Consider the following 15,949-nt stretch of genomic DNA (forward strand, 5'->3'; position numbering starts at 1 on the left):
GGAAGGAAGAAGACTGGAATAAGGAGGGAAGGAAGGAAGGAAGGAAGGAAGGAAGGAAGGAAGGAAGGAAGGAAGGAAGGAAGGAAGGAAGGAGAGGGAGGGAGGGAGGGAGGGAGGGAGAGAAGGAAGAAGACTGGAATAAGAAGGGAGGGAAGGAAGGAAGGAATAAGGAAGGAGGAAGGAAGGAAGGAAGAAGGAGGGAAGGAAGGAAGGAAGAAGACTGGAATAAGAAGGGAGGGAGGGAAGGAAGGAAGGAAGGAGAGAGAGGGAGGGAGGGAGGGAAGGAAGGAGATTGGAATAAGGAGGGAGGAAAGGAAAGGAAAGGAGGGAGGGAGGGAGGACAAGAGAGAGGGAGAAAGGAAGGAAAGGCAGGCAGGCAGGAAAGGAAGGCAGGAAGGAAGGAAGGAAGGAAGGTAAGAAGGAAGGAGATGGAGAGATGGATGGAAGGATGGGTGAATGGAAGGAAGGAAGACAAGAAATAAAAGGTCACCTTTTCCAAGTTTAGAACCAACCAGGTCCCCCCTCCCAAGGCTCAGATATGATCTCCAAAACATACATGGGCCACGCATGACGGTGCATCCCCAGCCCCTCTCCTGGCCACTGAAACACGGCCAGCCTCCCGCCTCGCCGACATTCTACTTTCAGGCCTCCCAGGGGGAGCCATGAGGACTAGAAACCCCGAAGGAACCATCCCTTTGGCAGACTTACCAATCAGGAACTCGAGGCAGATCCGGTGGTCTTCGTAATCGTACGGCTGCTGGAAGTGAAGCGTCATGTCGAAGGGCTGCCCGCGACGGATGATCAGGTTGTTGTATTCGTACTCGTCGGTGTGGTGGGCGCACCGGTTGGCCCCCGTGCGGCCGCTCATTAAATCGATCTTTTTGATGACCAGCATGCCCTCTGTGGGTGGGGGGGAAAGGAGAGGAGAGTCGCTCACTCCGGCCAGGATCCGTTTTGGCATCCAGATCCAGATTGTGGCTTCAAAGACCACAAAAGAAACTTGCAAACTGTCTAAAACTGTCAGAAACTTCCTGACAGTGAGGACAATGAACCAGTGGAACCACCTGCCTCCAGAAGCGGTGGATGCTCCAACACTGGAGGTTTTTAAGAAGAGACTGGACAGCCTTTTGTCTGAGATGGTTTAGGGCAGGGGTAGGCAACCTTGACTCTTTTATGACTGGTGGACTTCAACTCCCAGAATTCCTGAGCCAGCGTGAGGGAACTATGACCCTTTTATGACTGGTGGACTTCAACTCCCAGAATTCCTCAGCCAGCATGGGGGAACTATGACCCTTTTATGACTGGTGGACTTCAACTCCCAGAATTCCTCAGCCAGCGTGAGGGAACTATGACCCTTTTATGACTTGTGGACTTCAACTCCCAGAATTCCTGAGCCAGCGTGAGGGAACTATGACCCTTTTATGACTTGTGGACTTCAACTCCCAGAATTCCTCAGCCAGCATGAGGGAACTATGACCCTTTTATGACTGGTGGACTTCAACTCCCAGAATTCCTGAGCCAGCCATGCTGAGGGGAAAGGGAGAGGTTTCCAAGCTCAGCCATGCTGGCTCAAGAATTCTGGGAGTTGAAGTCCACAAGTCATAAAAGAGCCAAGGTGGCCTACCCCTGGTATAGGGTTTCCTGCCTGAGCAGGGGGTTGGACTAGATGACCTCCAAGGTCCCTTCCAACTTTATTATTATTATTATTATTATTATTATTGTTGTTGTTGTTGTTGTTGTTGTTGTTGTTGTTGTTAAATATCCGGCCTAATTTGAAGGCTTTGCAAGATGCAAAACCAGGGGAAATTTCTGCCCTTCGGAACCCACCAAACTGGAACTCAGTTCAGAGAGGAGAATGTGAAGATGGCTGCAAATATGGACGCTTTAAACCAGCATGGGCAGTCCTCAACTTACAACGCTTCGTTTAGTGACCGTTCAGAGTTACAACAATGTCACTGAAAAAAAGTGACTTGGGACCGGTTTTTTTTTTTCACGTTGACGACCGCCGCGGCATCGTCACGTGATCCAAATTCGGACGCTTGGCGACCGGCTCCTATTTATGACGGTCGCAGTGTCCCGGGGTGTGTGTGTCATGTGATCCCCTTCTGACCAGCAAAGTCGACGGGGGAATCCAGACTGACTTTACAACTTGTCTCACTAACTTAATAACTGGAGAGATTCATTTAACAACGGGAGCAAAACTCACTTAATAAGTGTCTCTCTGAGGAACAGAGATTTGGGGGCCCAGTTGTGGTCGTAAGTCAAGGATTATCTACATTTCTGAACCCTAAGATGGCTGGACTTCAACTCCCAGAATTCCCCAGCCCGCAGGGAGTTCTGGGAGTTGAAGTCCACCCATCTCAAAGTGGCCCAGGTTGCAAAACGCCGGCCCGAATTGTCGCCAAACTGCTGAGAAACATCTGGAAACATCTCAGAAGCCAAAGGATAATTTTAATGGATGGTTTTGCATGTCTACCCCGCCTGTTTTCCAGGAAAATTAACAGGGATGGGGTGTTCCTCCTGGATTTAATTGGTGGGGGGAAAGATTGTTCATTTTTCCAAACCAAACTTTAAAATCTAGAAGTACTGTACAATAAAGAGCAGTTGCAGGAATGAGGTATGTCTAGTCTAATGAAGAAAAAGGACTAGGGGTGACGGGATAGCAGCCTTCCAATATTTGAGGGGCTGCCACAAAAAAGAGGGAGTCAAGCTATTTTCCCAAGCATCTGAAGGCAGGACAAGGAGCAACAGGTGGAAACTCATCAAGGAGAGAAGCAACCTGGAATTAAGGAGAAACTTCCTGGCAGTGAGAACAATTAATCAGTGGAACAGCTTGCCACCAGAAGTTCTGGGTGCTCCATCACTGGAGGTTTTTAAGAAGAGACTGGACAGCCACCTGTCTGAAATGGAATAGGGTTTCCTGCTTGAGCAGGGGGTTGGACTAGAGGACCTCCAAGGTCCCTTCTGTTATTCTGTTACTCTAACAAAGAGAAGGACTGGGGGATGACATGATAGCAGTGTTCCAATATCTCAGGAGCTGCCACAAAGAAGAGGGGGTCAATTTATTTTCCAAAGTGCCTGAAGGCAGGACAAGAAGCAATGGGTGGGATCTAATCAAGGAGAGAAGCAACCTTGAATTAAGGAGAAGCTTCCTGACAATGAGAACAATTAACCAGTGGAACAGCTTGCCACTAGAACTTGTAGGTGCTCCATCACTGGAGGTTTTTAAGAATAGACTGAACAGCCACCTATCTGAAATGGTCTAGGCCAGGGGTAGGCAACCTTGGCTCTTTTATGACTTGTGGACTTCAACTCCCAGAATTCCTGAGCCAGCCATGCTGAGGGGAAAGGGAGAGTTTCCAAGCTGAGCCATGCTGGCTCAGGAATTCTGGGAGTTTAAGTCCACGAGTCATAAAAGAGCCAAGGTTGCCTACCCCTGGTCTAGGCCTAGGGCAGGGCTCTTCAAACTTGGCCCTTTGATGATTTGTGGACTTCGACTCCCAGAATTCCTCAGCCAGACACGCTGGCTGAAGGATTCTGGGAGTCGAACTCCACAAGTCATCAAAGGGCCAAATTTGAAGACCTCTGGTATAGAGTCTCCTGCCTGAACAGGGGGTTGGACTAGAGGACCTCCAAGGTCCCATCCAGCTCTGTTCTGATTGAGATTGGGTGGAATTTTGCCCCCGACTGAGCTCACCTCTCACCCCCCCCCCCAAATAATCTCTCTCTGGAGGTTTGAGGTGGTCTCTCAGCTCCCCAACAACTCACCCCGGATGACAGGATCTGTTCGCCGGGCTCCCGGGACTTCGCCTGGTGCAGGTCTCCAGTCGGTGTCATCCCGCTGGCGCGCGCAGCACCGGCAAAATTTGTGAAACCAATTTGGTTTCCTCCTGGGAGCCGGTTCTGGCGAATTCGGCTGGCGTACCCGGTAGCTGACGTTGGCCCACCGGCCTGCATCTCCCCGTGGATCCGATACAGGCATGGCGTCTGCAGAGGAGGAAGAACGGGGGGGGGGGGGGTTTAGCCACACAAGCCCTAATTCGAGGCTAGACAGCGGAAGGACCAACTTTGTTTGATTTGGTTAATCGTTTCTCTGTTTGCATCCGAGCGTCCCCAGGAAGAAGCTGGAGAGGTGATGAAAAAGACAGGGTAGAGATTCCGGAATGGCATCGGAGCCCCCAAAAGACCGGCTGGCAAGGCCAGGCAAAGAGCAGCCGAGAGGTCCCTGGGGTTACGATGCAACTTCTGGCTATGCAGTTGTATTGCAGGAAAACTCACAACTTGCCTCCATCTTTCCGGGCAATCAAGCATTTGGTCTAAAACAGGCGTTTTCAAACTTGGCCCTTTTAGGACTTGTGGACTTCAACTCCCAGAATTCCTCAGCCAGCATGCCTGGCTGAGGAATTCTGGGAGTTGAAGTCCACAAGCAGGGATCTTCAAACTGGGTCCTTTGATGACTTGCGGACTTCAGCTCCCAGAATTCCTCAGCCAGCGTGAGGGAACTATGACCCTTTGATGACTTGTGGACTTCAACTCCCAGAATTCCTCAGCCAGCATGACTAGCTGAGGAATTTTGGGAGTTGAAGTCCACAAGTCATCAAAGGGCCAAGTTTGAAGACCCTGCCTTATAAGTTAGAGTCCTAGGCCTGGACATTAAGCCCCTGTTTAACAATGGCTTATGTATGGATCAAGCCAGCTTCAACAGCCTAGAGTCATACGATACTTGCATCCCTGCCAATCAAGCATCTCCATTCAAGTGGTAGCACAGACAAGCAAGCCACACACTAAGCCATAGTTTGTTTCACCGAGGTTCACGCCATAAACCACAATGAGCCGAATTCACAAACCGTGCTAAATCACAAACCCCCGATAACAAAGATCTGCTTCCATTACTGCAATATTTTTTTTACAGTTTTACCAGCTGGGATGATCCTTGCAAAGGGCTTCTCCCTCTGAGGTTTAGGATTCCAGCCGGTTGACCAGGTGAGTTTTATTAGAAAAATAAGATTTTCCTTAAAGCTACAGGTGGTCCTCAACTTACAACCATTCATTTAGCGACCGTTTGAAGTTAAAATGAGAAAAAAATGACTTTACGACCGGTCCTCGCTCTTACGACCGTCACATGATCAAAATTTGGACCTAACCAAACAAAGCAAGGCGGGAATATTTTGACTTTTTTCCCCCCCCCTCATGCCTCTTTCAAAAAGTAAAGGGTTGTTTCAACTTACCACTACTGACAGTTACAAGGGCACTGGAGAAAAAAGTGACTTTACGACCGGTCCTCGCACTTATGACCGTTATAGTATCGCCAGTTACATGATCAAAACTGGGGTGCTTGGCAAACAGGCATGTATTTACGACGGTTAGCAACCGCCTTGCTTAGCAACAGCGTCCCAGGGTCACGTGATCTCCCTTTGCGGCCTTCCCAGACGGCTTCTGACAGGCCAAATCAATGGGAGCAAGCCGGATTCGCTTAACGACCGTACGACTCGCTTAACGACTGCAGCGATTTGCTTAACAAACTGTGGCCAAAAAAAAAATATGGTTGTAAAACTGAATGTGACTCGCTTAACAACCTGACTTAACAATGGAAATGTGTAAGTCGAGGACGAGAGGCGGGTGGTGGCGAAAGGCATCTACGAACTGGGAGAAGGCTGTTAAATGCAAAATCCTCCAGGGGTATCCAGATTCAAAACATCCCGTTCTCCCTGGAAACACATTGCCGGCATTCACACATCCTGCAGACGCTTCGTTGTGAAGGAAACACAATTTGCCTCGCAAACTGAATATCCAAGCAGCTAAGCCCAAATTCAAGAAATCACGTTCCGTGTATCATGTGAAAACCTTTGCCACAGTTCGGGGACTTTGCTTCATGTCTGTGTGTGTGTGTGTGTGTAATCGCATCCAGCCTTGTGACTAGCGTTGACCCCGTCTTTCCCTCCAATGCAGGCGTGCCAAGTTTCTAGTCCCTAAGAACTTTCGCAAGCTCTGTCTCCCTTCTCCTTTTTCTGTCCCCTGACTCAGCGCCAGGGAAAGGAGAGTTGAGGGGTCAGCCGGCCAAGGAGGGGGGATTCCCAGCCTCCCTCCTTTCTCCACCCTCCCCACAAGCCCCCCCACCCTGTTTGCCAGATGTGGACAGATGTGGAGAAGCCAAAAGAGGCTAAAGGCTAGAAGGAAACTGAAGACTTAGATAGGAAAGCAGAAGAGAGAGGAACAAGCTGTACTTTCACAGGGGTGGAAATGGCTGATAAAATTTGGACTCTGTGTGTGTGTGTGTGTTTGTGTGTCTGGCCAAAGATGTCCAGATATCAAAGGGATTGGGGAAAAAAAAAACAGGTCAGGGGTTCAACCAACATCTGCTTGTTCCAGGCTAGTTTAAAGTCTCCTTCCCCATAACCCCAAATGTCCTGTTTGTTTGTTTTTTTCTCCCTTGGATTTGGGCAACGTTTCTCAACCTGGGCAACTTTAAGATGGATGGACTTCAACTCCCAGAATTCCCTTGCCAGCTAGGGAATTCTGGGAGTTGAAGTCCACCCATCTTACAGTTGCCCGGGTTGAGAAACACTGAGATTGGAGCTTGATCAACCAATGCTATATTTAGATTTAATCTCGGGGTAAAAGGAGAGAGTCGTGTAAAACCTCCAGCTTTGGGGGCAGTCTACCTGGAGAATGAATCTCCAGGAGGAAGAGTGGCTTGAGTTTGACAGCAGGTCGGCCCACCCTTTGAACAGACCGGGTTGCATTACAAACCCTAAAACATGGCTATTCAGACTTGGCAACTTTAAGACTTGTGGACTTCAACTCCCAGAATTCCTCAGCCAGCCCAGCGCTGGGCTGGCTGAGGAATTCTGGGAGTTGAAGTCCACAAGTCTTAAAAGTTGCCAAGTTTGAATTCCCCCTGCCCTAAAAGAAAGGCTTGCTCAATGGCTGCTGCTCGACAAACCATACATAAACCAGGAATCGGTGTTATGTGATGGCAAACAAGGCTTGCTGTACATCATATGAGGGGGGGAAAAATACACATTTTCCAGTTTGAGTGTTTGTAGAAATTCAACCTGGTTGAGCAACCGGCTTTTTAATCTCTACATTTTACATTTTTAAATTTAACTTTTTAAATTTACGTGCTGAAGGCAAGATGGCTGGCCTAAAAAACCTGTCTTTTATAACGCAAGTTGCAGTCCTGTGTGAGTTTATGAATGCAAATTGTCCTTTTTTTTCCCCCATGGCCAAGAAAACCTGAATACACATCTAAATGCTTGCCTAAAAGAAGAAGAATAATAAACCAGATTTTGATAGCCAATATATAGACCCTTCCCTTTTCAGCTATGACTTTTGAATTTTCTCTGTTACTAGAAGTCAACGCCAATTCCCTGCAAGTAGAAGTCTAACCTGGAAAGGAGCCAACGTGTCCGCCATGGAACCTGCTATCTTCCTGGCATGCTTGCAGAAATTGTGTTGTGCCTTGGGCCATCACCAAAAAAATAAATAAATAACTAAACTTTCAGACAAGTTTATCTTGGCTACCAAAATACGATGGAAAGAATGGGGCCTGGGATATTGTAGTTAGCCCGCAGGAAGGGTGGAAACGGTGAAATAAAAGAAAGAAGTAAGATAAATAAAACCTGTGCTTGGGTGTTCAAGTGTAACACAATAAATCAGAAAGCATGTCCAAAGTGGTGATAGGTAGGCTTTCGAGGGCTTGGCCAGGGTGCCGAGAAATATTAATTAATTATTCTTCTGTCACTGTTGGCATTGTTTTCGATGCAAAAACCATTCCTGTACGGGGCTGTGTTGAGGTCAAAAATATATTTAGATTGCGCGATCCTGTTTATTTTCGATCTACCATTCATTTCCTTCTCCTTTGTTCCACCCAGATTCCAGAGCCGACGCTTGAAAAGCTCCTTCTAAGAAAACACATTTTGTATGAAGAGTCAGATGAAAGAATATACCTGCAGGTGAGGCCCTGGGGACCAGAAGAAGAGTCATCGGTGGAGATAGGACCCAGGTGTGGGTGTGATGGACATGAGAAGATGAATGGCGAGAGAAACATTTACTCTTAGACAATTAAACCACTTTTTTTCTTTCTGCTCGCTAGGGGGTTTGCAGTTGTTGTTAGTTGCGAAGTCGTGTCCGACCCGTCGCGACCCCATGGACCACGTTCCTCCAGGCCTTCCTGTCCTCTACCATCTTCTGGAGTCCATTGAAGCTCACGCCTACTGCTTCAGTGACTCCATCCAGCCCCCTCATTCTCCATCGTCCCCTTCTTCTATTGCCCTCCATCTTTCCCAGCATTAGGCCCTTCTCCAGGGAGTCCTTCCTTCTCATTAGGTGGCCAAAGTACTTGAGTTTCAACCTCAGGATCTGGCCTTCTAAAGAGCAGTCGGGGTTGATCTCCTCTAGGACTGACCGGTTGGATCGCCTTGCAGTCCAGGGGACTCGCAGGAGTCTTCTCCAGCACCATAGTCCAAAGGCATCCATTCTTTGGTGCTCAGCCTTTCTCATGGTCCAACTTTCACAGCCAGACGTTGCAACTGGGAAAACCATGGCCTTGACTCTACTTACTTTTGTTGGCAGGGTGATGTCTCTGCTTTTTAGTATGCTGTCTAGATTTGCCATAGCTTTCCTCCCCAGGAGCAAGCATCTTTTAATTTCTTGGCTGCAGTCCCCATCTACGGTGATCTTGGAGCCCAAGAAGATAAAATCTGTCACTACCTCCATTTCTTCCCCATCTATATGCCAGGAATTGAGAGGGACGGATGCTTGCTAACAGCTGACATACTTGATAGCATTGCGAGGAAGGGGGCTGCGGGGGGAGGGGCTGCAGGGGCCATGAAACGAGACAGATTCACAGATTCACCTGTCAGAAACCACTTAGCCAGGATGTTGGGTACACGAATAACTCACAAGAAAACCCAAAAATCACATAGTTTGGACAGGAAACTAGAAACTTTGCAAGATACGCGTGACCTGAGGTGGGCAATAGGTGGTGTGACATTTAGTTATTTTGCGTAACAAGCGAGAAAGCTTTAGAGGGGCTGCAATCAATCAATATTATATGTTATGCATGTATTATTGGGGGGAGGACAAAGGGGTATATGTGAATTACCTTTGATTATAAAAAAAAACTGCAGTAAAACTGTAATTGGGGCCTTGATGGCTTTCAAAGCCGGAGCCACATATATCTTGGTACCAAAAAAAAAGTCCTTTTGTTTCACATCTTGTGTTTGGTCATCAATTGGCTTCGACACGTACTTTGTAATGAAAGCATCTCCTCCTGGGTTCGTACGAGGTCCTCGACTTACAACTGAAATGGAGCCTGGAATGACGGTCGTACATCGTGGCAATCGTTCACCAGGTCACCGTATGAGCCCAGAATTAGGGTCCGAAGTCGGAGCAGTCGTTAAGTGGGTGACCGCGTGAGCCCGGACTTAGGGTCTTAAATTGTGGTTGTTCAGCGGATCACCGTGTGACTGTGCTCGATTTTACGACCATTTTGTGGCGATGGTTAAACGAACCGATTTTCCCGGAGGGGTGGTTTTTTTTTTACCAAAAAATTAGCAGTAAATATCAAAAACCAGCAAAAAAAAACCCCAACCTGCCCAAAATTGCGGTTACATGATTGGGGGACACTGCAAATGGTTGTAAATGTGAGATGGTTGTCACGCGCCTAAAATGTGATTGTGTGTGTGCTTGTGTGTATCTGTGTGAGGCCGCTGGAGTTTCGAAAATGGGTCGTAAGTAGCTCTGGTGAGGTCCCTCGTAGGTTTGAACGGTCACTAAGCGAGGATTATCTCTATTATCTTCCTTTGCTGGAGTTATGTGAACCAGAATAGAAAGAAGACGGTCACGGAGCATGTACCGAGTGCTTTTGGCTCAGCTCACACACGCAAAAAGTGTGCCCAGCTCCCTAAGGCCTTGAATCTCACAGAAAACCTGACCGACAATTAAGGGTGCATTTTGTATTAATTTCCTCTAGTCTCTTCATGCCAAATATAACAATATGTCTAATTGCGTGGCGTATTCTGGGCCTTTAAACACACCACGACCGGAGAAGTCTGTACGGTACTACAATAATCCCATTTTGGGTAAAGTGCAAAAATGTGCAAAAATGAAAGCTTTACTGTATTTTAATTGTCCCAAAAGTGCTTTTTTTCAGGAGGCAAACTGGACTTTCTTGTTTGTCTTTGAAGACGTTTCGCTTCTCATCTCAGGAGCTTCTTCAGCTCTGACTGGATCGTAGGGAATGGAAGGAATATTCTATATATTCTGCCTTCCCAGTCAGAGCTGAAGAAGCTTCTGGAATGAGAATCAAAACATCTTCAAAGAGAAAGAAAAAAAGTCCAGTTGCCTCCTGGAAAAAAAAAAGCGCCTTTGGGATGACCTGGAGGACGGAGAATCTCCACTTTTTAATTGATTTCTAAAAACAGGCAAGTCCTTGACTTACAGCAGTTGATTTAACAACTGTTCAAAGTTACGACATCACTGGAAAAAAAAGGGACTGACTGCCATTTTTTCAGATTTACGACCGTTGTAGCGTCCCCACGGTCACGTGATCAAAATTCAAACGCTTGGCAACTGACTCGTACTTATGACAGTTGCAGCAATGGTCTCCCTTAGCAGCAGAAATCTTGGGCTCATGAATTGAGGACTACGTCCTTGCCACGGTTGTTAAATAAATCACTGCAGGTGTTAAGTGAGTAACACGGTCGTTAAATGAATCTGGCTCCCCCCCTTTGACTCTGCGACCGTCATAAGTACGAGTCAGTGGCCAAGCGTTTGAATTTTGATCACGTGACCGGGGAGAGGCTGCAATGGTCATTAAGCGTGAAAAAATGGTCCTAAGTGACTTTTTTCCGGTGCTGTTGTAACGTCAAACAGTCACTAAACTAAACGTTGTAAATTGAGGACGACCGGCCTTTAAGACTGTGCAGCTGGGTAACTGTTACTGTAAGGTAAATGCAGCTGTGGCAATGCTATAACGGTCGTAAGGGCGAGGACCGGTTGTAAACTGGCTTTTCTCAGGGCCGTTGTAACTCTGAACGGTCACTAAATGAACGGTTGTAAATCGAGGATGTCTATGTAGATAAATAAACCGAGGAATTGTAGTCAAACAGATGCAGAGCGGGGGAAACAGCTGGAATTAAGGGGCAGGGGCAGCAAAGCCCCCCTGCCCCCATTTCTGCTAGAGGGAGATTCAAACCAGCTTCTCCACAGATGTTGGAGAACATCTGGCAAGGGGCAAACGCTCCACAGCTGTAATCGAAAACTGCCTGTCGGATGTTTGAAGCAACCATGGCTGTGTTGTGTAAAGGGGGGGCTGGATACAGCTGGGGGGGCTGAAAAACATCTGGATCAAAGCCAGGATGGCAGGACTCTTCCCACGATGAGTTGTTGATTAAGATTCAATCACCACTGTAAATTCAACCTTACACCCACAGTGTGCCAGCAGCTGGCACTTGTGCTCAATTTGTGGAGTGTGGCTCAATCGGCAGAGTTCATGTAGCCCATGAAACCACAAAACTTGGTTTATGTCCACCACAGCGACGATACACTATGGTTAAAACAAAGAAAGAACAGTAGATTATGGTTTAGGATCAAGGGAGAGTCTAGATCAGGAGTCTCCAATCTTGGCCAGTTAAAGACTTTTGGACTTCAACTCCCAGAATTCCCTAGCCAGCATACTCATTGTGGCCCCGCTTACTCTCTTATAATCCCTTCCTCTCCAATCTCCCTGGCTTTAAGGGATAGGAGGAAAAAAAAAAACCAGGCATGGCTGGCTGGGGAATACTGGGAGTTGAAGTCCACAAGTCTTAAAGTAAAATTCTATTCTATTCTATTCTATTCTATTCTATTCTATTCTATTCTATTCTATTCTGTTCTGTTCTGTTCTGTTCTGTTCTATTCCATTCTTATTCCATTCCATTCTATTATAATATTATTCTATTCTATTCTATTTTATATTTCTGATTCTATTCTATTCTATTCTATTCTATTCTATTCTATTCTATTCTATATTTCTGATTCTATCTTATCCTATCCTATCCTATCCTATCCTATCCTATCCTATCCTATCCTATTCTATTCTATTCTATTCTATATTTCTGATTCTATTCTATTCTATATTTCTGATTCTATTCTATTCTATTCTATTCTATTCTATTCTATTCTATTCTATTCTATTTATTCTTTACTCTTTATCTGAAGGCTGTAATAATTATTTTGCATGGTTTTGTCTATCTAATGGGATACAGCCCCGAATCAGATGGGCGGTCTTTAAATTTGATAAATCAAATCAACAGATAATTATTCTCCTCGCCTCGACGTTTGGAGGCTCCCACCAGGTGTAGCTGCTCACAGGCCGTGCTAAAAATTTCCTCCTCCCTTGCAATCTTGCTTCATCGCCACTGAGGCTCAAGAAGAGCCTTGCCACGTCTAGTGGCAGTGAGTTCCCAAGGATAATTATGCATTCCATCCAACGCTCCCTCAGTTTCCTTGCACAGACATTACTTAAGAAAGACCAGGCAAGTTTTTGGAAGCGGCCCTGCCCAGGACTTTTTGCACAGGCTGGGCTTTCCAACCGGTGAAGTTTCGTTGCGGGTTTTGTGAAATACGGTCGAGAACAAACACAGCAAAGGAATACTGCAGCCAATTTTGGTCACCTTATCACAAAAAAAGAGGGTTGAGAGTTTGGAAAAAAATTCAGTGAAGAGCAACTAAGATGATCCAAGGCCTGGAGACCAAAACATACGAAGAACGGCTGCGAGACTAGGGTTTGGCTAGTCTAAAGAAAAGAAGAAATAGGGGGTACATGATAGCAGAGTTCCAATATTTGAGGGGCTGCCCCAAAGAAGAGGGGGTCAAACTATTCTCCAAAGCGCCTGAAGGCAGGACGAGAAACAATGGTTGGAAACTGATCGAAGAGAGAAGCAACCTGGAATTAAGGAGAAACTTCCTGACAGTGAGGACAATCAACCAGTGGAACTACTTGCCACCAGAAATCGTGGGCGTTCCATCACTGGAGATTTTAAAGAAGAAATTAGACAATCACCTGTCTGAGACGGTATAGGTTTTTCTGCTTGAGCAGGGGGCTGGACTAGAAGACCTCCAAGGTCCCTTCCAGCTTCTATTCTATTCTATTCTATTCTATTCTATTCTATTCTATTCTATTCTATTCATAGCAGCCTGCACAAAGTTCTCAGGCTTGGCTAATCTGAGTTCTCCAGATTCCCCTAAAACGCTATATTGTGGTTTCTTTAAAGTAGCATCATTAAACTAGCTTCCCACGATTGTGTCACTCTCCAAGGGTCGCAGTTAGCAAATCCTAATGACAGGGTTCGGCCGACATGTTAAGTCAAACCACAGTAACCACACGTTTGTTTTTAATGTTATTTTTTTCCTCTTCAATACAGGCGTACCACGCCTCTCTACTTATACAAACCATCCCATTTAGCACCGGCCTGAACCGGGCTGGTGAAGAAACGTAGACTTTTTTTAAAAAAATCGGGTGTTCTCTTAAGGTGTGGTACCCTAATAATAATAAAGCTGGAAGGGACCTTGGAGGTCATCTAGTCCAACCCCCTGCTCAGGCAGGAAACCTTAACCCATTTCAGACAAATGGCTGTCCAGTCTCTTCTTAAAAACTTCCAGGGTTGGAGCATTCACAGCTTCTGAAGGCGAGTAGAGTAGAGTAGAGTGGAGTGGAGTGGAGTGGAGTGGAGTAGAGTAGAGTGGAGTGGAGTGGAGTGGAGTGGAGTGGAGTGGAGTGGAATGGAATGGAATAGAATAGAATAGAATAAGGAACGGAACAGAACAGAACAGAACAGAACAAAACAGAATAGAATAAGGAACAGAACAGAACAGAATAGAATAGTTGGAAGGGACCTTGGAGGCCATCTAGCCCAACCCCCTGCTCAGGTGGAAAACCCTATTATACCATTTCAGACAAATGGCTGTCTAGTCTCTTCTTAAAAACCTCCAGTGTTGGAGCATTCACAATTTCTGGAGGCAGGTAGTTCCACTGGTTAATTCTTCTAACTCTCAGGAAATTCCTCCTTAGTTCTATTTTCATCATTTTTTTAGATGGATATTAAATCAGCAGCGAGCTCAAAATTAAACCGGGCCTTTCTGCACAAAAGATTTCTTTGTGCGGTGTTTTAGACCGGCAATCCTGCACTTAACAACAGTTCATTTAGTGGCCGTTCGAAGTTACAACGGCACTCTGAAAAAAAGGGACGTATGATCGTTTTTCACGCTTACGACCGTTGCAGCATCCCTGTGCCGTCCTTGACTCACAACCATTCATTTAGCGACCGTTGGAGGTGATGACAGCACTGAAAAAAGTGACTGATGACCGGTCCTCACACTTACGACCATCTCAGCATTCCCCACGATCATGTGAACAAAACCCAGGCGCTTGGCAACCGCCGTGCATTCCCAACGGTCGCAGTGTGTAACTGTTTTGTAACTTTCCCAGCCGCCTTCCAACAAGCAAAGTCAATGTGGGGAATTTGTCGAACGACCGAGTGATTCGCTTAACAACGGCAATGATTCGCTTAGCAACCGTAGCAAAAAAAAAGTCGTAAAATTGAGCACTACTCGTTTAACAACTGCCTCGCTTAGCAGTGGAAATTCTGGCTGTAGGCTCTTTTTTCCGGGCCCGATTGCTTAATCCTCGCACGGATTTTGAAAGGGCTGGAGAAAAATACGGGCGTGAAACAAAACGATCTCCGGAGAATCTCTCCCCCGTTTAGATTCGATTCGATTAGATAACCTTTGTGGCAGGGGTCTTCGAACTTGGCCCTTTGATGACTTGTGGACTTCAACTCCCAGAATTCCTCAGCCAACATGAGGGAACTATGGCCCTTTTATAACTTGTGGACTTCAATTTCCAGAATTCCTCAGCCAACATGAGGGAACTATGACCCTTTTATGACTTGTGGACTTCAACTCCCAGAATTCCTCAGCAAGCGTGCCTGGCTGAGGAATTCTGGGAGTTGAAGTTCACAAGCAGGGATCTTGAAACTTGGCCCTTTGATGACTTGTGGACTTCAACTCCCAGAATTCCTCAGCCAACATGAGGGAACTATGGCCCTTTTATAACTTGTGGACTTCAATTTCCAGAATTCCTCAGCCAGCATGAGGGAACTATGACCCTTTTATGACTTGTGGACTTCAACTCCCAAAATTCCTCAGCCAGCATGCCTGGCTGAGGAATTCTGGGAATTGAAGTTCACAAGCAGGGATCTTGAAACTTGACCCTTTGATGACTTGTGGACTTCAACTCCCAGAATTCCTCAGCCAGTGTGAGGGAACTATGACCCTTTGATGACTTGTGGACTTCAACTCCCAGAATTCCTCAGCCAGCGTGCCTGGCTGAGGAATTCTGGGAGTTGAAGTCCACAAGTAGGGGTCTTCCAACTTGGCCCTTTGATGACTTGTGGGCTTTTTTTTTCCCCTGTGGGCACAACGGCACACATTAAAATGTCTTTTTTCCATGTCTTTCTAACAAGACAAGGGGAACTTTCTCCTTGCTTCGGGAGGGTGTGTGTGTGTGTGTGTGTGTGTGTGTGTGTTCCACTCTGCACATGCTCAGAGGCACCGTTGCTTTCTGCAGCCGGGCAAGCTTTCTCAGCTGAACGCATGGGAATTTTTTTGTGCCTGATGGATGGTTTGAAATGAGCTGAGAGAGGAAGCAGAAATCTTGCCTGGGGAGGTGTGCAGGTGGGGGGGGGGGAGAAGAGAAGGAATGTTTGGAAACCTCCGGAAGGTTTACTCATCCGCCATTCTGCCCCACCCTGGCCTTTGTCCCCACCCATGGGGACGGGCTCCATCGAGGGCAGTGCCCAGATGTGTAGCCAGCCTGCCAGTTAAGGGTTTTTTTTCATCCTCAGCAACTCAAAGTTGGCTGGACTTCAACTCCCAGAATGCCCCAGCCAGCCATGCTTAGGGC

General features: G+C 46.7%; 1 protein-coding gene across 1 annotated transcript in view; it reads right to left on the reverse strand.

Moving 5' to 3' along the window:
* TGM1 (transglutaminase 1) overlaps positions 1-3,982 on the reverse strand; it is a 29,229-nt gene extending 25,247 nt beyond the window's left edge. The window contains exons 1-2 of the mRNA XM_015821330.1: positions 3,769-3,982; positions 709-900 (exon numbers count right to left, since the gene is read on the reverse strand). Coding sequence (XP_015676816.1) covers positions 709-900; positions 3,769-3,982 — 406 coding nt within the window. The remainder of the gene's footprint in view (positions 1-708; positions 901-3,768) is intronic.
* Positions 3,983-15,949: the final 11,967 nt, after the last annotated feature.

The sequence above is a fragment of the Protobothrops mucrosquamatus genome, unplaced genomic scaffold (assembly GCF_001527695.2).
Source record: "Protobothrops mucrosquamatus isolate PMUCROS unplaced genomic scaffold, P.Mucros_1.0 scaffold1306, whole genome shotgun sequence".
Classification (NCBI taxonomy): domain Eukaryota; kingdom Metazoa; phylum Chordata; class Lepidosauria; order Squamata; family Viperidae; genus Protobothrops; species Protobothrops mucrosquamatus.